The sequence below is a fragment of the Sinocyclocheilus rhinocerous genome, unplaced genomic scaffold (genome assembly GCF_001515625.1).
Source record: "Sinocyclocheilus rhinocerous isolate Xijiao unplaced genomic scaffold, SAMN03320098_v1.1 scaffold3060, whole genome shotgun sequence".
NCBI lineage: Eukaryota > Metazoa > Chordata > Actinopteri > Cypriniformes > Cyprinidae > Sinocyclocheilus > Sinocyclocheilus rhinocerous.
In genome coordinates, this window is record NW_015635031.1 from 172,612 (window position 1) to 196,361 (window position 23,750).

The 23,750-nt window shown below is 38.3% G+C and overlaps 3 protein-coding genes across 7 annotated transcripts in view; all 3 read left to right on the forward strand.

The window, feature by feature from the left end:
- The window catches only part of LOC107746239 (myotubularin-related protein 8-like), an 8,528-nt gene extending 1,946 nt beyond the window's left edge, over positions 1-6,582 (forward strand). Inside the window, exons 2-14 of the mRNA XM_016560365.1 lie at positions 27-152; positions 462-624; positions 1,348-1,505; positions 2,228-2,356; positions 2,835-2,969; positions 3,402-3,534; positions 3,688-3,797; positions 3,887-4,012; positions 4,574-4,623; positions 4,923-5,123; positions 5,309-5,437; positions 5,610-5,736; positions 5,818-6,582. Coding sequence (XP_016415851.1) covers positions 27-152; positions 462-624; positions 1,348-1,505; positions 2,228-2,356; positions 2,835-2,969; positions 3,402-3,534; positions 3,688-3,797; positions 3,887-4,012; positions 4,574-4,623; positions 4,923-5,123; positions 5,309-5,437; positions 5,610-5,736; positions 5,818-6,111 — 1,881 coding nt within the window. The 3' untranslated portion in view covers positions 6,112-6,582. The remainder of the gene's footprint in view (positions 1-26; positions 153-461; positions 625-1,347; positions 1,506-2,227; positions 2,357-2,834; positions 2,970-3,401; positions 3,535-3,687; positions 3,798-3,886; positions 4,013-4,573; positions 4,624-4,922; positions 5,124-5,308; positions 5,438-5,609; positions 5,737-5,817) is intronic.
- A 790-nt stretch (positions 6,583-7,372) lies between these two features.
- LOC107746240 (ankyrin repeat and SOCS box protein 12-like) lies at positions 7,373-11,857 on the forward strand. 2 transcript variants are annotated; one of them, XM_016560366.1, is made up of 4 exons: positions 7,373-7,447; positions 8,123-8,321; positions 9,504-10,076; positions 10,892-11,857. In XM_016560366.1, the coding sequence occupies exons 2-4, from the start codon at positions 8,132-8,134 to the stop codon at positions 11,044-11,046; spliced, it is 918 nt and encodes a 305-aa protein (XP_016415852.1). In that variant the 5' UTR covers positions 7,373-7,447; positions 8,123-8,131; the 3' UTR covers positions 11,047-11,857. The 2 variants fall into 2 exon arrangements, with proteins under 2 accessions (XP_016415852.1, XP_016415853.1); XM_016560367.1 differs by lacking the exon at positions 7,373-7,447 and adding an exon at positions 7,477-7,966.
- A 723-nt stretch (positions 11,858-12,580) lies between these two features.
- LOC107746241 (APC membrane recruitment protein 1-like) lies at positions 12,581-17,906 on the forward strand. Of its 4 annotated transcripts, none has more exons than XM_016560368.1 (2): positions 12,581-12,650; positions 14,475-17,906. In XM_016560368.1, exon 2 carries the CDS (start codon positions 14,580-14,582, stop codon positions 17,385-17,387), a length of 2,808 nt encoding a protein of 935 aa, XP_016415854.1. In that variant the 5' UTR covers positions 12,581-12,650; positions 14,475-14,579; the 3' UTR covers positions 17,388-17,906. The 4 variants fall into 4 exon arrangements, with proteins under 4 accessions (XP_016415854.1, XP_016415855.1, XP_016415856.1 ...); XM_016560369.1 differs by lacking the exon at positions 12,581-12,650 and adding an exon at positions 12,741-12,794; XM_016560370.1 differs by lacking the exon at positions 12,581-12,650 and adding an exon at positions 12,877-12,899.
- The last annotated feature ends 5,844 nt before the right edge of the window (positions 17,907-23,750 follow it).

Here is a 23,750-nt window from a genome sequence, read left to right on the forward strand (position 1 = left end):
CTGTGTTTTTTTTTTTTTTTTTGCAGGTGGAGTATGTGAAACTACTGAACACGTACCCTGAAAAGAAGTCAGCTCTGGGCACTCTCTACTTGACCGCTACTCACCTTATCTATGTGGAACAAACTAATAACAACGCACGCACAGAAACATGGGTAATGTAGGCCAGTGGGAACAGAATATGTAATAGTCTTCCACTTATCTGTTGTAGGATCGGTTACACTTTATTTTAAGATGTCCTTGTTACAGTGTAATTATACATTTAAGTACTGAGTAATATTAATTAACTACTTACTATGGTTAGGATTAGGGATATTTGCATGTAATTATGCATAATTTATTGTTATTGCAATAATAAGTACATGTAACATGTGTAACAATAAAGTGTTACCGTAGGATCTTTTAGAAACACAGATGTCTAGATGTCTGATAACAGTGGATGTATCAATCGCATGTGTTTGAAGGTGCTGCATCATCACATCATGTCGGTAGAGAAGCTTCCATTAACTGCATCCGGTTGTCCGCTCCTGATCCGCTGTAAAACCTTCCAGCTGCTTCATCTGCTGTTCCAAAGAGAGAGAGATTGTCAGGATGTCTTTCAGTCACTTCTGCGCCTGTCTCAACCAGGTGCACACCACATACACACGTTTGTTTCACTAACTTACTTTAGTGAGGACATTGCATAGACTTCCTTTGATTTTATATCAGGTTAATGATTTTTTTTCTATCACCTAACCCAACCACTACCCTTAAACTTACCCATCACAGAAACATGTGCAGAACACTAGATTTAATTAAAAACATCTTTTGGCTGATTTATAAGCCTTTTAACTAGTTAGGACCAGTCAAATGTCCTCACAAGTATAGTTGAAACAATATTTTAATTTAATGTTTACTTTTAGTAATTTGTGCTCTTCAACTTAAACATTTTATTTCAGTTAGTTGCCAAGGGCATATTTATAATTTGTATTTATTTATTTTTATTTTATTTTTATTTAGTCATTTAGCAGACGCTTTTATCCAAAGCGACCTTTATTTAAGTTTTTAAGTTTACGCTTTTGTCTAATATTTATATTTTATTTAATTTCAACTTTATTCCAATTAGGTCAAGTTATTTGTTATTGTTTTAGTTAACATTAACAACACTGGTATAAGTAATGAACATGGTGACAGTACATGACTGGCCCAATTAGACAAACAACACTTTTTTTTTTTTAAATTTAGTATCCAGTCCAGTAATCTTCCAGTTATGTTTATTTCATACTGAAAAATGTAGTAATATTTTGCAGACTGACCCAACTGCACACATGTTTGCTCTCAGGTTCTAACTGTGCTTTTGTGTAATTTCAGTCAAAGAAGAGGAGCTGTATGCCTTTCTCTGTAATCCACACCAAAACGAGGAGGACAGGAGACAGGGTTGGGAATTCATCAGTGTGGCGAATGACTTCAGCAGGATGGGTCTCTCCAATGAATATTGGGAAATCAGCCACCTCAACAAGAACTATGAGGTGACATCTTCCTATTACTCGACAATCTAGTATTCATGCTTCCTGTTTAGGACCATTTCACAATAATCAGCCTAACTCTTTTTGTCTACTGACCACAATGATTAATATGTTCTAAGTACAAACAGTTTCAACCAAACACCCGTATACTACCCTTCAAAAGTTTGGGGTAAAAGATGTTTTTCTTTGAAGAAATTCATACTTTTATTCAGCAAGAATGCATTAAATGAACATTGACAGTGAAGACATTTATAATATTACAACAACAAAAAAAATACTGTATTTTAAATAAATGCTGTTCTTCAAACTTCCTATTCATCAAAGAATCCTGAAAAATATAAAGCAGCACAACTGTTTTCAACATTGATAATGATAAAAATTGTTTCTTGAGCGCAAAATGAACATATTAGAATGATAAAATAGATTCAAATGGAAAACTTTAACTTTAGTTATTTTAAATTGTAGCAATACATCACAAACACAGTAAAACAGTAATACTTTGATCAGAAAAATGCAGAACAGCATAAGACAACTTCTTTCAAAAACAAATCTTATCAACTCCAAACTTTTGAACAGTAGTATATGCACCCAAAACTTGATCAGAATATTCTTTTTTTATTTGATAAACATTTGTAATTAAATTGTTTATAAGTTGTGTTATGTTATAATTATAATTCATATTTTGTTCTGTCTCATGGATCTTTCAATGTCTCTCTTTCACATAGATCTGTAGCACTTATCCATCTATCCTAGGACTCCCTAAAAATGCCAGTGTTGCGGTAGTAACAGGCAGTGCCAAGTTTAGGAGCCGAGGGCGATTGCCTGTTCTGTCTTACTATCACAAAGACACTAAGGTATACAAGCACAAGCACATCATGAATACACATAATGGCTCTGTTCCACAACTAAGTGAGCACCCTACCTAGACAAAATCCAGACAGGCTGGCTTTTTCAAACAGTAGACATCCTAATTATACTGCCTTCTAAAACGTTTGGCCAAATTCTAAGGTAACATTGCATGTACCCTTCACCGATAATGGAGTCCCAAAATACATGGCAACAAACTGATCACATTCACCAGAGATAGAGTCAAAAGAAAAGCTAATTATAACTACAGTATATACATATTTTATTCAATACTGCAAAGCAATGAATAAAAATAGTCCAATTAAATGATTAATTTAAATCAGATTAACCTAGAGACTATTAATTGCATTTTTACAATTTGGGGGCATATAAATGCACAAGTAGGTTTAAACGGGAATGGTTAAAAAGTTGTGCCACTAACAACAACATTAACTTTTCTTTGCATCTCGTGTTACTGTCTTGCAGGCTGCGCTCTGTCGCTGCAGTCAGCCTTTGTCGGGTTTGACGTCTCGCTGTGTGGAAGACGAGCAGATGCTTCAGGCCATCAGCCAAGCGAACTCCAACTGCCCTTTTATATATGTAGTGGACACACGGCCTAAGGTGTGACCTTTAACCTTAACCTTTCTATATACATAAGATGACTCGTCCAGAATGGGATTTTTAAAATGTTTATCTTTAAACTTTCAACCCCAACTGCTGTGGCATGAATGTAGGAGACACATAAGAGAATGTGTAATCTTTCGCCCTCTGACCCCAGCTACTCTTCGGTTTATGTAGTGACTAGTTAACCATTAAATTCTTGTCATAATTAGGTTTTGGTGAGTGAGGTTATGGAATGAATCTTATTTTTGTACGTATTGCAAATATTAAATATGCTCTTCTGTTTATTGTTGCCCATCTCATGTTTCATCAGTGTAACTGGAGAAACAACATTTCATTCCTTTCCCTATTATTTAGGAGACCGTAAACCTTGACCTGACCCTCTGGAGCTGTGTATATGCATACATTTGTACATGTGTTTGTCTTTGTCAGTTGAACGCAATGGCCAACCGCGCAGCTGGTAAAGGCTATGAGAATGAGGACAACTACTCCAATATCAGGTTCCAGTTCCAAGGAATCGAAAACATCCACGTCATGAGAAACAGCCTACAAAAATTGCTGGAGGGTGAGAGAACACTCTTTTTTTTCTTTTTTTTATTAGTACTGGTATATGCAGTAGCTGATTAGGTTTATTTCTGGAAGTTGCTCAGTTGAGTGTTGGCTGTACCTTTTAAATCAGTAGATAAAATGATGGTTGGTTGTACCTTTGCTCTTCCAGTGTGCTCTATGAAGTCTCCTTCCATGAGTGACTATCTGACAGGTCTGGAGAACTCTGGCTGGCTGAGGCACATCAAATCTGTAATGGATGCAGGCGTGTTCCTCGCCAAGGTACTGACCTCCATGCTATTACTGCATAGAGAGCCACCAACACGAGTATATCAACAATGATGAGCTCAGTCATTTTGTTTGTGTTCTAGGCTGTCTGTGATGAGAGGGCGAGTGTGTTAGTGCATTGTTCTGATGGTTGGGACAGAACGGCTCAGGTGTGCTCTTTGGCTTGCATACTGCTGGACCCATACTACAGAACTATTAAAGGCCTCATGGTAATGACCCAGTAACCTATAACCTCTACCCTCAACACTGGACTCCTGTGAACTTAGTTCACACTCACATTTATGTCACACTGTTGAGCAGGTCATGGCTTCTCAAATTAAGTCATTAACTATTCCTGTGTAACTTATTATATACCATATATGGGTTTGGGGTTGGTAAAATTTAACACTTTAATATTTAAATATTTTTTTTGTAATGTAATTTATGTGATGGCAAAAGCTGAATTTTCAGCAGCCATTACAGTCTTCAGAAATCATTCTAACATGCTGATTTGGTGCTTAAGAACATGAATAGAAAGTTAAACAAACAGCATTTATTTGATATAGAAAGTTTTTGCAACAATATAAAAGTCATCATCACTGTCCTTGCATTAAATACCTGAAAGTATTAATTAATTAATTTTTTAAATCTTACTGACCCCAAACACCCAGACTGAAATATGGCAAAATAATAGAATTTAAGGTCTTGACTGTGTTGAATTTGTTTATCGTATACAAGAAAGCAGGCTGTTGGGGAAATTCATCATTTGACATTTGTTTTGTTTTATACAGGTTTTAATAGAAAAGGAGTGGATCTCTTTTGGTCATAAATTCAGTCACAGGTAAAAACTTTCACTGTTCTTGCATGTATTAATAAATACCCCACAAAACATTATCAGGGCTTTCGATAACTGCAAATATGTAAATAAGATATATTTGTAATAATAATAATAGCATTTTAAGAGATAATTAATAACAATAATTATTAAGAATTGCGAATATTAAAATGGTAAAACATTACAGTTACCTTTTATATATGCTATAAAAATGCTCACTTTATTAATAGTGAGCCATTACGGTCAATACCAAGTCAATTTTTTGTGACATCACATGTTCATTTGTATATATGTTTGTGCTGTAGGTGTGGCCATCTGGACACCGACCCCAAAGAAGTGTCTCCGGTCTTCACCCAGTTCCTGGAGTGTGTGTGGCAGCTGTCTGAACAATTGCCCTGTGTGTTTGAGTTCAACGAACGTTACCTAATAGAAATACACAATCAAGTCTACGCCTGCCAGTATGGAAACTTCATCGGCAACTGTCAGAAAGAGAGGCTGGACATGAGGTGAGGAAAGACTGCACGTACACACACAAACATACATGTATGTACAAATAAAAATGATGAAGTCGGCATTGAACGTGTATGCTTCAAAATGAAAAGCAAATATTCTTTATTATTAAAGATGAAAAACATGCAATGACTGAATGATTTTAAAATGCTTTGCTTCACTGTTCTTTGTGGGGTTTTAGGTTGCATGAAAAGACGTTTTCCTTGTGGCCACATCTTCTGAAGAACCAGCATCTGTATCGAAACCCCTTGTACCGGCGTTCATTAGAGAGCACAGTTCTGAGACCCAGCACTTTACCGCTGCACTTCAAGTACGGATACACTCTTAAACATACAGTATGAATAAACCAGCTGTGTCACGGCAGACTAACACTTAAAGATGACACTTAAGAAAATTCTGTTAGTAAGACCAAAGTAATTAGATTTTTATGGAGAGCAATTTGATTTCACTGAATAGTTTTTGTATTTCTTTATGTTCCCCAGGTTCTGGTGTGGGATGTATAACCACTATGACAGAGGCATGCACCCAAAACAGTCTGTTCTAGACCAGCTGCTCTCCCTCACACAGAAGCAGGTGGAAGGAGAGAGAACCATGACTGAATTGCAGCGAGTAAGTGGGTTCGTGGAAGTTTTGTCAGTGTGGAGAGGTATTCGATTGATATGACGCTGTCTCTCTCTTCTCCCTTTACAGCAGCTGGCTGTTGCAGATGGAGTTCTCCCCGATCCATCCGGACCAATCAACACGCCTGCGGAACAGGACAGTCCAAGCGAGAAGACTCCCACCGCTCCTGTCGTCCAATCAAATGGAAGCTGCGCTCCTTTAATTAATGGAGACGCAGAGGAGGCGGGCCCAGGAGCTGAGAAGTGCAATGAGAAAGAAGGGGCGGATCCAGGAGCCACCGAACACGATCTGACCTCCTCTGAGGACAAACCTGTTTCTGTGGAAACAGAACATTCCAAAGAGGAGGTACAAGAATCCTCTTGAGTCTCCATAGTAACAGAACAGACATTTTGACTGAGACCCCAAAGAACAAATGTCCAGATTATTGAAACGATGCATAAAGTACCGTTTCCACAGCTGAAGCTGCAGCACACCAGTTTGTGATTGTTTATATTGCTGTTTATTAGATTTCTCGAGCACTGGGTAGATCCTTATGCCCTGTTATATCTGTTCTGAGCATTTCTGCAATGTTCTTTGTGTTTTTTGTGGACTTCAGTGTGTTTGATGGCCTTCAGACCACGAGGATTGAAGCTACATGCTTTAATCGTAGGCACTTAGAATCATCTACATTTTGTTTAAATGTCGTTCTGATCAAATGTGGCCTTATTCATTGTACAATAGGCTGTTTTTTAATGTCTTTCTTTTAGTAACACTTGTGTAGTCAGACTCTGATACTGATTTATTCAGACACACAAGCAGCTGATGTGAAATTCATGTTGATAAAGGGAACATATTGTTAAAACATGGATCAAATTGATGATCAGTTTTTTGCACAAAGGGCTTAGTATTATTTTTGTGGTGTTCCTTATTGCAAACGCTGTTAATTTCGCATGAAAAGGAACACTGCTGAAGTGCTGCTGATTGATTGCAATAGGATGCCACATTGTTTGAGCCAAACTCTAATGCCACACAAATAATTTGATGCGCATAAAAATATTCTAGGAATATTACTTACGTTATAAGCCTTTTAAATTGCATATAGTTTTGCAAAGCAATACTATTTTTAATGATGCCTACTGGATGTTTATTTCCCATGGATGTGGAAAAGTTTTGACAACTTTAGTTCTAATATTCAACTTTTTGAACCCTGGCTGCTATGGAGCTCCAGACAATTTTTTATTACTATGTGAAACGCAAAACCAATGTTTAAAAATGCTTCCTTTATTGAGAAGCATTTGTTTACATTATTATTATTTTTTATTAAATGTACAGCAATAGTCAAAAGGGAATTTTGAAATAAGAAATGAGAGGGATACCACTGAAAATGACTGTGGTTACATTACATCTATTGTTTTTAAAACTGAGAAGAGTTTTGCTCTGTGTAATAATTGCTTCAGCTCATTTTATACACGCTTGTTTTGATCATTGCACTGTTTTGTACTTCTTTTGTACATCATTAAATTTGTTTTAAATAAATATTAATTTTAGTGAACAAATGTGCGTTGTGTTATGCGATTATATTGCATTATGTTTGTGGACAACGCTCATTACGCAAAACAGGTATGACTGGATCCCAGTGGCGCACAGCGCCCCCTCTGGTCGCACACGGAACAGCTTCCGCTGTTTGCTGCTCGCCGGTGTTTGGCTTGTTATTAGCTCGGTGAGTGTCCTTGAGGCGAAAACACATTTAAAATACCTACTATATGCTCATGTATATTTATTGTATACCTTAAAATGCGTGTTTGTTTGACAGCAGGTCAGAAGGAGCGAGTCAAACTGCGTTATTTATGTGACAGATAACGTTACTGGAGTTAAACACACCGAGCTCCGATAGATAGCCGGGGAATAAATTTCCGCTTGAACGCGACCAGTGTTACTCTCAACTGAGTTTATTAGCATAAAAGCATTTAAAAGTCTAGTTTTGCTTGTATTTTTGAGATTTATCTCGTTTGATATCCGGTTAACTGACCGTGTATGCTTGCTAGTAGTCGTTAAAGCTAATACAGATAAAGTCCATCATGACAAAGCATTCCAATAATATAAACGCTGTCAAAGATATTACATTAATATAATCGTAGTTTACTCATTAATAACAATAATATCCCAATATAAGGTTGATTTGTTGTTATAATGCAAAACTGAACTGAAAGTGCAACACAACAATTCACGTCATGAAGAAGTGAGTGCAATTCATCCTGAATACAAGCTAGTGAGCTGCATACCTAGACAGCATTTTTGGGCATGGTCTAGATAGGCAGCTCACTAATTTGCTGTTATTTTCAACTGTCATGCAGAGGCCCTCATCTGTGCATAAACTTTTTATTTTTCTCTGCAGTTCTCGTCTATGCTCCAGCTGCGGCCAGTGGAGGAGGATGAAGCAGCCGCTGAGAGTCTGGTGCTGAACCGAGCTGTGGCTAAAAATGACCATTTCCTGCTGGCCGAGCTACTGTCACAAGAATGCTACAGGAAGTGCATTAATCAGCAGAGCGGTTGGGGGATCCCAGGTACACCGTTACGCATGGCTGCTTCCAAAGGTACGTGCGTCACCCTTCCATGGTGTCACATCTGAGTTTGTTGTCCACCACGACCACAAGATTCAAGATTTTATTTGTCACATACTCAGTTATATATATATATGTGACCCTGGACCCCAAAACCAGTCATAAGTAGCACGGGTATATTTGTAGCAATAGCCAACAATACATTGTATGAGTCAAAATTATTTTTCTTTTATGCCAAAAATCATTAGGATATTAAGTAAAGATCATGTTCCATGAAGATATTTTGTACATTTCCTACTGTAAATATATCAAAACTTAATTTTTGATTAGTAATATGCATTGCTAAGGACTTCATTTGGACAACTTAAAGGTGATTTTCTCAATATTTTGATTTTTTTGCACCCTCAGATTACAGATTTTCAAATAGTTGTATCTCGGCCAAATATTGTCCTATCTTAACAAACCATTCATCATGGAAAGCTTATTTACATCTATATAAATCTCAATTTGAAAAAATGGACCCTTATGACTGGTTTCGTGGTCCAGGGTCACATATGATACATAACCAGCAGTGAAATGTAAGTCAGGTCCGCTCCATAGAATGTGCAAAATTTAGACAAAGTATAAGACAAAGAAAGTAATAAACATGGAGATAAAGATAATAAGACTGTACAAAATAAAATAAAGAGCCTGAAAGTACAGGACATTACACAATAATCTTAGGAGAATATATAATAAATATTTGAATGAAACAGGAATGTACAAGTGAGGAATATGCTGAGGTATGTACAGAGAAGAATTTGAGGTGAAAGTACAACAGTGCAGGTTGTTACCTAGCAACAACGAAATCAGAAAGTGCTGTGTGCAGCGACAATGTCAAGTAACGAGTGTGGTGAGTGTATGCTAATGACGTCCTGTAGATGTTAAGAGGCTGAGTTTAGGAGCCTGATGCCCTGAGGGAAGAAGCTTCTCCTAAGTCTCTCAGTTTTGGCCATCAGACTACGGAAGCGCTTTTCAGATGGGAGCAGGGTGAACAGAGAGTTACCAGGGTGATTGGAGTCTTTTGTGGAGATTTTTGTGGCTCTACTTTTACAGCATCTGAGGTAGATGTCCTGCAGAGAGAGGAGAGCAGTTCCTGAGATACGCTCAACTAAGCACACCGCTCTCTGCAGGGCTTTGCAGTCATTTTTAACTCAGCAGTTTTTTCCACTGTAGGTCACCTGAGGTGTCTGCAATTGCTCCTGGCCCATGGGGCAGATGTAGACCGCCTTGATGTTAAAGCCCAGACCCCTCTTTTCACCGCTGTGTGCGGGCGTTACTTGAGCTGCGTGATTGCGCTTCTCCGTGCCGGAGCTAATCCGAATGGAAGCCACCTGAACAACAGCTCGCCCGTGCTCACCGCTGCCCGAGAGGGCGACCCCGAGATCCTCCGCCAGCTGCTACAGCACGGGGTGGAGGTCAACGCCAGGCCAAAGGTGACGCTGTGGGCCTCAGGGGTTGCTGTGTGCAGCGGGCCGCTTTACCTGTCAGCCATATATGGACACCTGGATTGCTTCAAAATGTTGCTGTTATATGGGGCAGATCCGAACTATAACAGCCCGGAAGAGAAGGTGAACGGTAGAGCCACGCAGCAGAAGACGGTCCTGGAATTGTGTTTGAGACACGGCTGTGGAGTCGAATACATTCAACTGCTCATTGACTTTGGGGCAAACGTCTACCTGCCGACCCTCATTATAGAGAAGAGCACCAAACAGAACGAAGCTGTTGAGCTGTTGCTGAAAGAGCGAGGTGAGAGAAGTTTTAGTGGTATTATAGCATTGTTTTTTTTATTGCCATTAGTGTTGTATGGAAACCTGTTTCTACCACGGAATAAAACATTTTAAAAGGTTTTTTTTCCCCTTGCAATTTTGAGACAAAAAGGTCAAAATTTCAAGGTATAATCCCAGAATTGCAAGATATAAACTCACAAAAAAGGTCAGCTTTTTTTCACAATTCTTTGTTTACATCTCGCAATTCAGATTTTTATTTTCTCTGAATTCTGAGTTGTTTTTCTCAGAATTGTGAGTTTTTACCTTGCAATTTAGATATTATATCTTACAATTCAGAATTGCAAGAAAAAATGAGAATTGTGAGATATACACTCAGTATTGCAAGGGGGGAAAATGTGAGACAAAAAAAAACTTGCAATTACATTTTTTATTTTTATTTATAACATTACGGAAACAAGCTTCCAAAGTGTTGTTAATTAAAACTATTAAATATCTTTTTTTTTTATTTAAATAAATCTGAAAATAAAATATAAATATACAATGAACGTTTAAGTTAAATGTAAAATTAGAAGTTTTGCCTTGGCAACTAACTGAAATAAATGCATTTTAAGATGAAGTACTAAAACTAAAACTTAAATGAAAATAAATTAAAGTTAAATAGAATTTTTTTTTAAAAACAAAAACTAATCAAAATGACAAAAGCACATAATAATACTCAAACTAAAATTAAATAAAAAATAAAAATGAAAGCTAATTCCAAATGAATGAAAACTATTAGTAAAATAACACTGATTGTCATTGTTAAAGAACTTTTTTATTCTCTCTTTTTCACAGGGTGCCCGAAGACTCTGGCATCTCAGTGTAGATTGGCCATTCGTAAACATCTGATACAGGTGAACAAGATTCAGTCTTTGGACTCTCTGGAGATTCCACCCAGGCTCATCAACTATCTCAAACACAAGCCACACAAGAGTGCACTGGTTTACTGACAAAACAGATTACACTCCACTGTGCCTTTACTAAAGGACAGACTCATTCACTCACACATAGACTGGACAGGTAGACCATACAGACATCTAGAGGGAAGGAAACAGACAGAAGATTTGGACTAATGACGTGGACTCACTCGTATGCAAACTCACAGATGGACCGATACACTGCTAACAACCCTGGTTTACATATATGAAGTGTGTTAAACTTGAACATCCACATAAATGAATTAGCTGTAATCTTTTTCAGATTCGACTGTGTAATATTACCAGAAGTGTTGCTGTAAATGCTCTAGAACTATGCATTGTCATACAGCAATGTTGTGTATCCTCCATTGTGCAGATAACATGTAATGGATATCATTTTGTTCCTGTGAGGTTAAAGACTTCATCAGCTCCAGAGCAAGTCCTCAGAAGGATTTATAGCAGAGGTATTGAAGTATCTTGCCTGAGGATTACAAAGTATATCAGTCTATGCTAAATTGGATATACAGTATATATGCAGGTGTATTCTGAAAACACAATTCTGCTATGAATAACATCTGGCTTGTTAGTTAGTTCATAAAATTGAACAGCTGAACATCATAATGTTTATCCGTGTTGTCTACTCTGTATTTAAATTTATGGGGTATAGTTTGAGGTGCCAGTTTCCATATAGAGATTTATTTCCACTTCATAAAAAAGGATTATTGCACTGATGTGGAAAACTCCAAGTAACATTTAGCTGAAAAGAGCGGAGATTCACACAGGACCTTATCAAATACAGACTAGACCAGTGTCATTTTAGCATTATTTATATGCTGTTATAGTATTTATGAATATTTAGCTTAGCTAAATATTAGCTTTTATTTTTAGATTTTCAGTTTTCTAAAATAAAAAGGCTGCAAAATTAAATAATTGCCTTTTTGTCATTGTACTTTTCACAATAAATATTACATTTGACATCCCCTGGCTAAAATACGCAGGGTAAAATCGTAATTTTTTCTTTCTCACAAATTTTCTGTGGACCCCTGGTGCTTTGGCCAGGTTTGTATCTGCTGCAGCAAAACTCATATTTGGTTTACACCTCGTGTACATCTCCAACAGAGCATTTATTGTGTTAATTGCGTATATTATTTTATTTTATTGCAGGGTTATATAACCTATTGCTATTATGACTTTTATTATCTTTACAATTGAACTCTTACTTTTTTTTTCCTGTCACTGCTTTTTATAGTGCATGCAAAGAAAGACGGTACGTTGAAGTAGACACAACATGGTACTACACTTCCCAAAATGCACATAGCACGGAAACGCCGCCAGCCGCTTCAGCGCTCAATGAACAAAGTGAATCTCAGTCGCGAGCTCCTGCAGCGCTGCGCGAGGACAGAGCACATCACTGCACGCGCGTTCGGAAAAGATGGAAAAATAAGGCGAGTATCGTTAATGTTTCTATCTGTGTGCATTATTCGCTATTTGACTGTTAACGTACGTGAGTGTACGCGCATAAACCGCTGTTTGCGTATGCAAGTTATGTGTATATCAGTGAAGCGGACGCGAGCTGGTTAGCGTCTGGGCTAGCGCGCGTCATTCGCAGTGATGGTGTCCAGCTGGGAATACTGCGTGTAAGTTAGTCTTTTGATAGAAGTTCTATTCGATGCCAGTAACATTTTCAGTGCAGTAATTGGTGTAACTGGTCCATGGGGTGTAGTTATTTGGACTGCACGCTATCTGTACGTGTTTCTCCTTTGTTTATGATGCACAATGCAGTGAGTGTTCAGGCCCGTTGGCTTCAGTCAGCTTTTGTTTTAATTGTAGGTTTAATCAAGCGGAACTTCACTCACGTTATGTGTTGCATTGAAGGACTCATTCAGGTTGTAACTGTACTGTCATCGATTTTGTTTTTGTATTGTTGTAGGTCAGCCTTTCTGCCTCTGTGGTTAAGAAAACAAATTTAGTTCAGATTATTCACACCTAAATGAGCAAATGTAATTTACTCAGTAGTACATAGCCCAGTGATAAACTGCATGATAGAAAATTTTATTCTTGGTGATAGCTGTAACCAGTGTGAATACAACAATGCAAATTCTCATTAAAACATGATAAGGTAACAGGTAAGTATCATATGGTATTGTTTTACAAATATAATTGTGGGTAAAACTTAAAAAAATAGAACATGCATTTATTATTGGTTTATTTCATTTAATGGAAAAACCTTCATAAACATTTTATAATGGTGAATCGTTTGGGCTTTGTGTTTTCTCATCATTGTGACCATTTTTACTTGTGAACATGGTCTAAATGAGCTCAATGAATGTTATTAATTTATTCATAATAGACCAGGTGTGTCCAAACCTGCTCTTATAGGGCCACTGTCCTGCAGAGTTTAGCTCCAACCCCAATTAAACACACCTGAACCAGCAAATCAAGGTCTTAATAGTCATACTAGAAACATCCAGGCAAGTGTGTTGAGGCAAGTTGGAGCTAAACTCTGTAGGACAGTGGCCCTCAGGGACTGAGTTTGGACTCCCCTGTAATAGACCCTTTACATATTTATATTTACCAAATATAGTAGTTCATTTTAAATTCTGTCTGATATTACTTGCGTCTTTTATATGGAGCTTTGACACAGACATAATATTTCACAGGGACAAACTCTGATTAAACCAGTTTGACTGTTTACTCCAATATAAAAATGTCTGCCTCAAGCTAACAGAGTCTACACTTTCATTTTGTAGTTGAAGGTACTAAAACAGACCAACAACTCTGTTTAGACCTGTAAAACTAAATTTTGGTCACAAATGTACCTGGGTTAAATAAGTTGGGACGTTCTAATATGCTTTATGCAGTAAACAGTGATACTGAAAGACCAAATTTCAGTGTGTATACCCGAGTAAGTTCAGGACGAACTGAGATTTAGCCTAGTTGGTGGCAGGATTATATTTTGTGTTATATTGTGTTCTATCACAAAGCCCTAAAAAGTAATTCATTCTTTAAAGGGATAGTTCACCCTTATGTTAAACACAAAATAAGATATTTAGAAGAATTTTGAAGAATCAAACAGTTGTTGGTCCCCATTGACTTCCATAGTAAGGAAAGAAATACTATAGAAGTCAGTGGAGACCATCAACTGTTTGATTACCAGCATTCTTCAAAATATCTTCTTTTGTGTTCAACATAAGAAACGTATACATGTTTGGAATGACATGCGAGTGAGTAAATGATGACATTTTCATTTTTGGGTGAACTATTCCTTTAAAGTTTAAACCTTTTTTGCAAGGTCATATTTGGCATTTGTGCAAACGGGCATCATAGATGTACAGATACAACTTTCAGTGTTTGAGTAAATTGTTATTGTAAATGTTTATTAATAACCATGTACCTTAGTTTAGTTTTTTCGTATTTTGACTGTTCCTAATGATGCGTCTTAATTTCTGTTTCTTTCACAGGTATAAGATGTCTGATAAACACAGTCCCCATACCTTCCAGCCTGCCTCTCAGGGTGGAGTATTTACTACAGACATGCTCCATTAGCCACAGTCATCTGTGTCAGTATGGAGACCGCCACAGGAAGTGAGGTTGTAGGTGCAGAAGGGGGTCCACAGTCAGACTCTGTTTCCCATGACAGCCCTCAACCTCAGTCACCCCCTTCCGTGAAAATACGGAAAACGGCTTTCAGGTTTTTTGGTGGTCGGAAGAGCATCTGTGTTCTGCCCAGCTTTTTCGGTGGCCGTGGCAGAAGTCAAAGAAAGGGGTCATCAAAAACAGGTGTTACGAAGAGCCAAACATACGATGGGGTGAGCAGAGCATGCTGGGAAGATTTGGGCAGAGGTAGCAGTGAAGCGGCCTCAGGGGACTTTGAGTTTTGTGCCTCCAGTGACCCTCAGAAATCACAGGAGGATCACGGGAAGTCTCAGTCTCTACCACGACAGCGCAGAGGCCTTCGGGGGCTTTTCAGCAGCATTCGGAGATACAGGAAAAACAAAAATGTTGAACTAGAAAAGCGCGAGGCACATGAAATGTCTTCAAGCTTCCATGCCGAAACAGTTCCTGGTGCCCTGTCGAGCGTCAGTGACCGTAGCGAAGAGTTGGTGCCAGATGTGCCTAATCAATCCACAGGCAGTGAATGCGAACTGCCATTGGCTGCCACTGAATGTACGAAAGATGTAATGCTAGTGCCTGAGAAAAGGAGGAGCAGAGTGGAGGTGGATAAGAAGAAGAGAGCAAAAGAAGAGGATAAAAAGGGGGAGGAGATAAAAAATGCGAGACGGGAAGGACTGACAACATATCATCAACTCTTGTGTGCCGAGTCAGAACTGGACCGTTTGGCTGAGCAGAATGTGGATGTTCCCGACGGGGAGCCTTTTGCTGTATCCTGCTCCTCTGAAAACTTAATCTTCGGTGACGTTTCGTCATTGAAAAGCTTTGATTCACTGACAGGTTGCGGAGACATCATCGCAGACCAGGATGATGTCGGTGTCACTGAGAGCTCTGTGTCTGCCGAGAGAGGCAGCCGAAACGCAGGAAAACGGAGCTCGTGTTTTGTCACGTATCAAGGTGGAGGGGAAGAGATGGCAACTCCCGATGAGATAGACGCGGATTACTTGCAGAGTTTATGGGAATCTGAAACTAGTAATGAAGTCTGCTATGTCCCCTCAGACATGGGCTCGGATAGCCCTTCACTTACTCCTGATCAGCAAATCAGCTCCATCCGTGCCACCTCCAACAGCAGCCCACTGGGAATCACAGAAACGGCCCTCACTCCTGTTGACCTCTTGAGCCCACAGAGCGATCGGCAGGAGTCGGTTCCCAACAGCGATGAGGGATACTATGACTCCACCACGCCAGGTATGGAGGAGGAGAGTAGAGAGCGTCCACACCAGGAAAGGCTTCCACGGGACAGCTACAGTGGTGATGCCCTTTATGAACTTTTTGAACCTGACGATCGTCTACTCAGCCCTGCTCTTCCTCCCAAGGATGCCCATTCATTTGTTGGTGCAGATAAGAGTCCAACAAACCCTCTGTACGCCCTGGCATCCTCTGCCCTAGAGACAGGAACAATGGAGACGGAGGAGGAGCGTCTGAGCAAGATCCAGCATGTCCTTCTGTGCTGCGAGCTCCAGAATCTCAGAAGCCCATCCAAAGATCAGCTTCTGTTCCACACAGACTGCTTCTATGATGAATCAAGCCTTTCTGCAGGCAACGGTAAGATGGTTTTGGAAGAAGCCATGAATCAGTGCAATCCCCAATCACCACCGAGATCCCAAGCTGTAAAAGAGCCAGTCCCTCTCAGCAGGGGTCAGATCCAGGGGACTCCATTGTTTGCCGATTCAGGGTTTAGTCCACATGTCGCTGAGACAACCAGACGGCAGCCTCAATCTGAGGATCAGAGCCCATTAGTACCCATCAGAGGCTGCAGTCAATCTCAAGAAGAGCTGATGGTCTGCTTCTCCCAAGCACTCGTAGATTTCACAAAGAACACCCGGCTTTACCGCAACTCAACTGAGAGTCTTGATGGCTCAGAGTCGAATTCTCCTTTAGGGCCGAGTCTGAGTGCCCTGCCCGCCATTGTCACGTTCGACGTGGTCGACATGGAGAATGAGGGTGAATGTGAGCAGCAGACCGAGCTTGTTGAGGAGGAGGAAGAGTTAGCGTCTCCTTACGAACCCTTCGAGGATGATGGCTGTTACCTTCAGCAAGACGCCTTTGCTGAGTGTGACCAGCGTACTATTGATGCCTACGAACAAAGTCTCTTGCTCAGTAACGCTTGGGGCATTGCTAGCCTTCCTCGCCACCTCAGTTTGGGTCGACCTTGTCCTCCCGTCCCTGCCCCATTAGCGCTAAACCGTCGCAGTCGCTCCCTTGACACGGACAGTCTGGAGTTTCAGACAAGTGAGCTTTACACCAACTGTGACTCTGTGTTTTCACAGCGTAGGACTGCTGATTGTAGTGATACGGCATTACCGCGACAGCCCTGCGGGGTCGCTGTTGATAGTTGGAGGCGGGGCTATGGGCGGAGTTTTGAGTCCTCCAACTCTTCTCAGCAAGGAGCTAAGTTGCCACACGTTGGCCAGTCAACTGTAAGACCTTCACATCTCCCCCTAAAGAACAACTGCCGTAATCGTAACCTCCCTGGATCCGCTAGAGCCGATGGTGACGGGGAGATTTTGTTTGGGGGAGGCGATGCGCTTTACCCCTGCAGTTACCCCCCTACAGGTATGCAGTGGAAGAATCGACCTGTCGGGGTCACTCAAGGTGTGCCCCACCTTCGCTCTGAGCAATCGGCAGACCATCGAGAAATTCCCATAAAGAACCGGAGGGAACTTGAGGGTGGCTTCACCCCTGCACCACCCAAATTATAAACAAGCTCTCCCACTCCAAGTAAAACAATAATACAAATAGACAAGTCTCGTCACCAAAGACGATGCTGGATGTTTACTGACAGTCTTGAATTGTATCCCACTCACACACACTAGTTGCTGTTACTGCCGGATAAGCTATTGTATTCTTTTGTGATGTACTGTGTAGTTTTGGGGCTATGTTTTAGTTTCTATGAGTTTAAGAAGACGTGTATTTGTACCTGTATTTGTTACAGCATTACTCAGCAGGTGCTGTCTATATATAGATGCCATATTGCTTTGCATTTATGTAGCCAGGTATTGCTATTGAAATTGATCCATTTGGTTTGGTTTTGGATATGTTTTAGGTATATTTGCAAAAAGATGACAACCTATAAATGACTTATTTTAGCATAAGAATGAAAACCTTCATTAGCACATTGAAACCAATATCATCTTAGAACTTTGTTCAAGTATCAAACTCAGTTTGAACAAATACTTTTTAAAGGGGTCCTATTATGCTCTTTTACAAAGTCTTGATTTTGTTTTGGGGGTGTACTAGAACAGGCTCTCATACTAGGTTGTTCGACAAAAAACACATATTTTACATTATTACAACACCTCTCTCCCCAGTCTGGCATGAACGGCTCGAATAGAATGCCAAAGTCAGATTAATGTACTTACCATTTTTACCAGTGTGAATATTCAGCTCTTAAGAATGAATCAACCTTTGTGTTTCATTGCAGATAAATCCAGTGCTGTTCTATAATTAATGTTTTGTTCTTTTTTTTTCTTGCATTTGGTACATTTGTGTGATTGATTGACCATACCCCATTTTTTAGTGGTATCAGAAAACCAAAAGCATTTTTTCCCCGTTTTGTATTTTAATACACAAGCATGTACATACACAGACAAAGAATGTTCGAACATCTCAAGAAAACTTGACATTCATTAGCAACACTGACAGGAAATAAACCCTTAATAGATATCAGTACTGCACGTTTGTGAGTATTTTTTTAGTACCATCTGAAGTGCTGTAGTTTCCTATGGCAGGTGATTTGTTAATAGTGCAGCTTTAGGTCATTATTTGGCCTTGTATGCAGTGTCAGTAAACCCTAAAAGATTTTTTTTTGAGCGTGCTTAAAAAAGATATGTTTTGCTTTATTGAAGAGCTTCTGGTATTTGGGACTATCATGAGTTTGGATGTTATTATTTTTTTCTTGTGCTCTTGTACTGCGAGTATTATTAGGATGAGCAGAAAACAGACACAATCTTAATATGTTAGTGAGAAAATTGAACTCTTTTGGACCTATTAAGACTACTATTTATTTTGACAAAAGAGAAATGGAATATTATGACTTAAAGCAAACTGTGTGTAAGTGTATCATGCACTGACCTATGCACTGTAATTCTGTTTATGATTATGTAGTGAAACCCTAAATGGGCAAATGCATTTTAGATGTGGCACTTTTAGGAGAAATAGCATTAGTGCCTTGTTATTTTTTTCTGAGCTATTAGGCATTACCTTATTAGTAGAGCGGATGCTGTATTTGATTGACAGGTGGTCTCTCCCTTCTAAAGTCAAGGAGGCTCCAGTTGTCATGGAAACTGGTTGAAGCTGTCGTGCACGTCTTACTGTTATGAGCTGGAAGAGCAAAATAAATAGGCAATTCGTGACTGACAGCAACTGATGTGTCATATTGTCTTTTCCAACACTCACCACCTCTCGCTTTTCTTTTTTCCCCCTATACATGTCAGTATGTAAATTACATATATAAGAAAACGGATCACTTGAGCGTCACAGCAGGTTTTGGCTCTCTCTACTGGGTAGATTGTGTCTAACCACTGTGTTTTGATTCGAAAGAGCTCATGTCATAATAAATGTTTTACACTATCAAACATAAAAAGTAGTTAATCATTCTAAACCATCTTGTTGTTAATTTAATTTTAAATGTATCCATCTGTGGGCCTTACTATGTTTACATGTGATGACAATTTAGTCTAAATTTAGTGTAATTAACACACTGTGTGCAAAACCTCTCAAACAAGTTTGTCAATATCTTGCATTTCACCCTGTCGCTCAATTAATTTAGTACAAAATTGGCCAGGTTTACGCATTTACATTTATTTAGCATTTGCTGTTACACAAAGCGACTCACAAATGAGGAACACCTGAAAAATATCTTAATAAAGATCTTAATGTTTAAAATCTGCTAGAGAATATTGTGACGCACAACAGCAAGACTTTGAAGAAAACATGACTAACAAAACTTCCATCTCTGCTCTGATTTTTGTGTGTGCTAGTCTACCACTGCATTACGGGGCACTCTCACCATAAAACACAACTAAAACAATAGGACTGCTGCATTTATGTTGTTGTTATAATTTTGGTGATAAAACAACTTACAAGCTTAATCATGCAGGTGAGGCACAGTGCACAACTTGCTGATGTAGATTTATGGAGACAAAGTTACAAAGTTGAACTTTTAACAGCATATGCAGCACATTGATTGATATACATTAGCTTGTCTGTTTACTTCTTCTGTCCTCAACCAATCAGCATGCAGCATTCCATCGCATCGCTGCGGGATGCACTCCCAGGGTTGTTATGCAATGGCAATAATGTATTACGAAGAATAAAACCACATGATCCACAAAGTTTGTTTATTGCCCTCTCTGCGCTTTGAAATGTTTTTCTTGTCTGGGAATGACTGTCATGTTGACATTATCATCTGTTTGTCTGAATTGAAACAGATGGCTGGTTTACTGAACTCTGTTACAAGTGCACACAGTGTAAGGCCATTTGAAGAAAGGTGTGTTCCACAAGATCCACACTAGTTTTGGCCCACATATACATTAGTCTGTTTACTTCTTCTGTCCTCAACCAATCAGCATGCAGCATTCCATCGCATCGCTGCGGGATGCACTCCCAGGGTTGTTATGCAATGGCAATAATGTATTACGAAGAATAAAACCACATGATCCAGAGTTTGTTTATTGCCCTCTCTGTGCTTTGAAATGTTTTTCTTGTCTGGGAATGACTGTCATGTTGACATTATCATCTGTTTGTCTGAATTGAAACAGATGGCTGGTTTACTGAACTCTGTTACAAGTGCACACAGTGTAAGGCCATTTGAAGAAAGGTGTGTTCCACAAGATCCACACTAGTTTTGGCCCACAACCAGAACCGTACAGTGGCCAGATTTCAATATGACCTATTTCTACGTGGTTTATGTGAGCATGTTGATGATTCCTCCATTGGCACGGAGCTGTGTGATGAGTCTCTTTCTCAGGAGAGAGTATATTACATAAGCCTTCAGTCTCTTTCTCTCGCTCCCTTAACAACCTTGGCATTCATCCCAGATGTCACACACACATGGGTATTGGAGAGTTTGTATAGACAAGCTTGTACTGTTGTCATTTTTGCGATCTTTTTCTTTATCTTGAAAGAGAGGGAAAAGCTATTAACAAGAAACAACTCCTTTGAACTTGGTGCCAGTGTCATGTTTTTGGACAACAGTACTATTATGGCAATACCATGGTATTCTATTGAAGCCATGTGAATAAGCGGTGTATGAATATGGAGATAATTTAGTACTACTATATACATCAAAATGCCATTGATGTAGAATTTGTGTACTGCTTTGCACTATATTTTTGAAGCAATTTGTAATATTTAATTTTAATCGTAATTTAACAATGATTTTAGATTTAAGCTCAAATTTTAAAAGTATTTTTAGACAACTTGTAGAACCAAGTAAATAAGCAGTGTATGAATATGGGGATCATGTATATACATCAAAGTGCAATTGTACTGTTATGTACCACTTTGCACTATATTTTAGAAGTAATTTAAATTTAAACCGTAAATACTATTTTTAGAATTTTGGTTTAAGATAAAAAGTCAAATATTTGTTTAAAAAACATGGAGAACCATGCAGATAGACAGTGTATGAATATGGAGAATATTTAGTATCATAATACATCAAAGTGCAATTGTACAGCAGAAGTCTGTTTTGTGTAGTATTTTGCATATTTTGCAAGACGTAATATGTTTAATAGTAATTTAATAGTATTTTTTAGATTTTAGGTTTGTAATTTTAATAGTATTTTTAGAAAACATGGAGAACCCTGTAAATAAGATCATGTATATCAAAGTGCAATTGTACTGTTATGTACCACTTTGCACTATATTTTAGAAGTAATTTAAATTTAAACCGTAAATACTATTTTTAGAATTTTGTTTTAAGATAAAAAGTAAAAAAAATTTTAAAACATGGAGAACCATGCAGATAGACAGTGTATGAATATGGAGAATATTTAGTATCATAATACATCAAAGTGCAATTGTACAGCAGAAGTCTGTTTTGTGTAGTATTTTGCACTATATTTCAGACGTAATATGTTTAATAGTAATTTAATAGTATTTTTTAGATTTTAGGTTTGTAATTTTAATAGTATTTTTAGAAAACATGGAGAACCCTGTAAATAAGCAGTGTGTATGGAGATCATTTAGTATCATTATGCATTACAACAAAGTACCATTGTACTTTTGTGTACTGCTTTGCGCTATATTTTACAAATAATTTTAGATTCTTAATAGCAATCTAATAGTACATTTTAGATTTGACATATGTTTTAGTATTTTTAGAAATATAAAAGAAGTAACAATCACTAATTATTCATACCTGTGTAAATGTCATTAGCCTGGAGCTCAAGACTTCAAAACCTCCTTTTATCTACAGATATAGAGCAGGACTTCCCTTATATATTCCACATAATAATAGCAAGTATAGCACCATGTTTTATTTATGAAACTTTGAGCTCTCTTCTCATCTGATTTATTCATGACTCACACACATATGCCACAAAATACACTATTCTAAATAGTGCCTTGGGAACGAGGTAAAGCTTATGAGGACTGTGTATGTGTGTATGTGTGTGTGTGTGTATATATATATACATAAGATGCCTAAAGGTTAAAACTGCATGAGCCGGAGAGGACATATTGTCTCCAAAAGCTTTTATACACATACACACCCACTCCCTCTCTGTTATACACACATATGCCCCCAAACATTGAGTCCATTAGTGACATCCCAACTCGCACACTGTCCTGCCTTGGTTTTAAGCTATGAATACACTCTTACGTATGCAAGAGCTACATCACAGAAAACCTCGGGACACACAGAGGGAAGTCGGGGGGAGGGGATCTTGTGATCCCCAGAATGCTCTTTACATCATCTCTCCTGCTTCATTGCATAATGTAGCAAAAATATATATGTGAAAGTCAGCTAGAAAGACTCTGACAACAGAACAGCACCGCTGGATTGGTGTTCCGTGTGTCTTTCTGTCTCAGTACGGGAATTTGAGATTAGTGCTTTCTTGCAGGGTTCATTTGCCCCCTAATCATTTTAAGAAAGGGTGATGGAGACGGTGATTGGATCGATGTTTTGGCTTCGCTTTCAAGTATTACAACAAGGAATTTACATGGAAAGTTGACACAGTGTTCCCGCAGTGTGATATAATAAGCTTGTACTAAACAACATTTTTTGTACATTTGGCAGACACTTTTATGCATAATGACTTGCACTGTATTTAAGGCGTACATTTTTTTATCAGTGTGTGAATTCCCTGGGAATCACATCCATATATGACCTTAATGTTAGTTTATTAATGCATATATAATTATTTATGCACCTCATATTGAGAGACTACATGGAATATTTAAGAAAATGCATTTTAATAAGCTACATAAAATACTCAAAATGTTGCAAACCTAAAACTTTACAATTGAAACATAATTTAGTAAAATTACAATCGATGTTAAATAACATAAGACTGCACAATAATCTAATATCTAAACTATATAAAATCTACTGCTCTACCGTTAAATTGATCAAAGGCACTGGTACAAAAATGCGGTTCTTTTGAACACTTCATTAAAGTATCCTGAAAAAAATGTACCACGTTTTTCAAATAAATATTAAGCATCACAACAGTATTTAACATTAATAATAATAAGAAATGTTTTTTTGAGGAGCAAATCAGCATTTAAGAATGATTTCTGAAGGATCATGTGACACTGAAGACTGGAAATTCAGCTTTGCCATCACAAGAATAAATTACATTTGAAATATGAAAGTATATATTTTTAACTGTAATGATATTTCACAATATTTCTGTTTTACTGTATATTTTATTTTAAAAAATGAAGCTTGGTGGGCATAAGAGACATTCAAAACATTAAAAAAATGTCACCGACCCCAAACTTTTGAACAGTAGTGTTTATACAGGCACTTGATCTCACGGCCATCAAGATCATCCTATAGAAATGAAGCAGTGATTCAAACATCACATTAGCTCCTGGTCTCTTGTGTGGCCGTG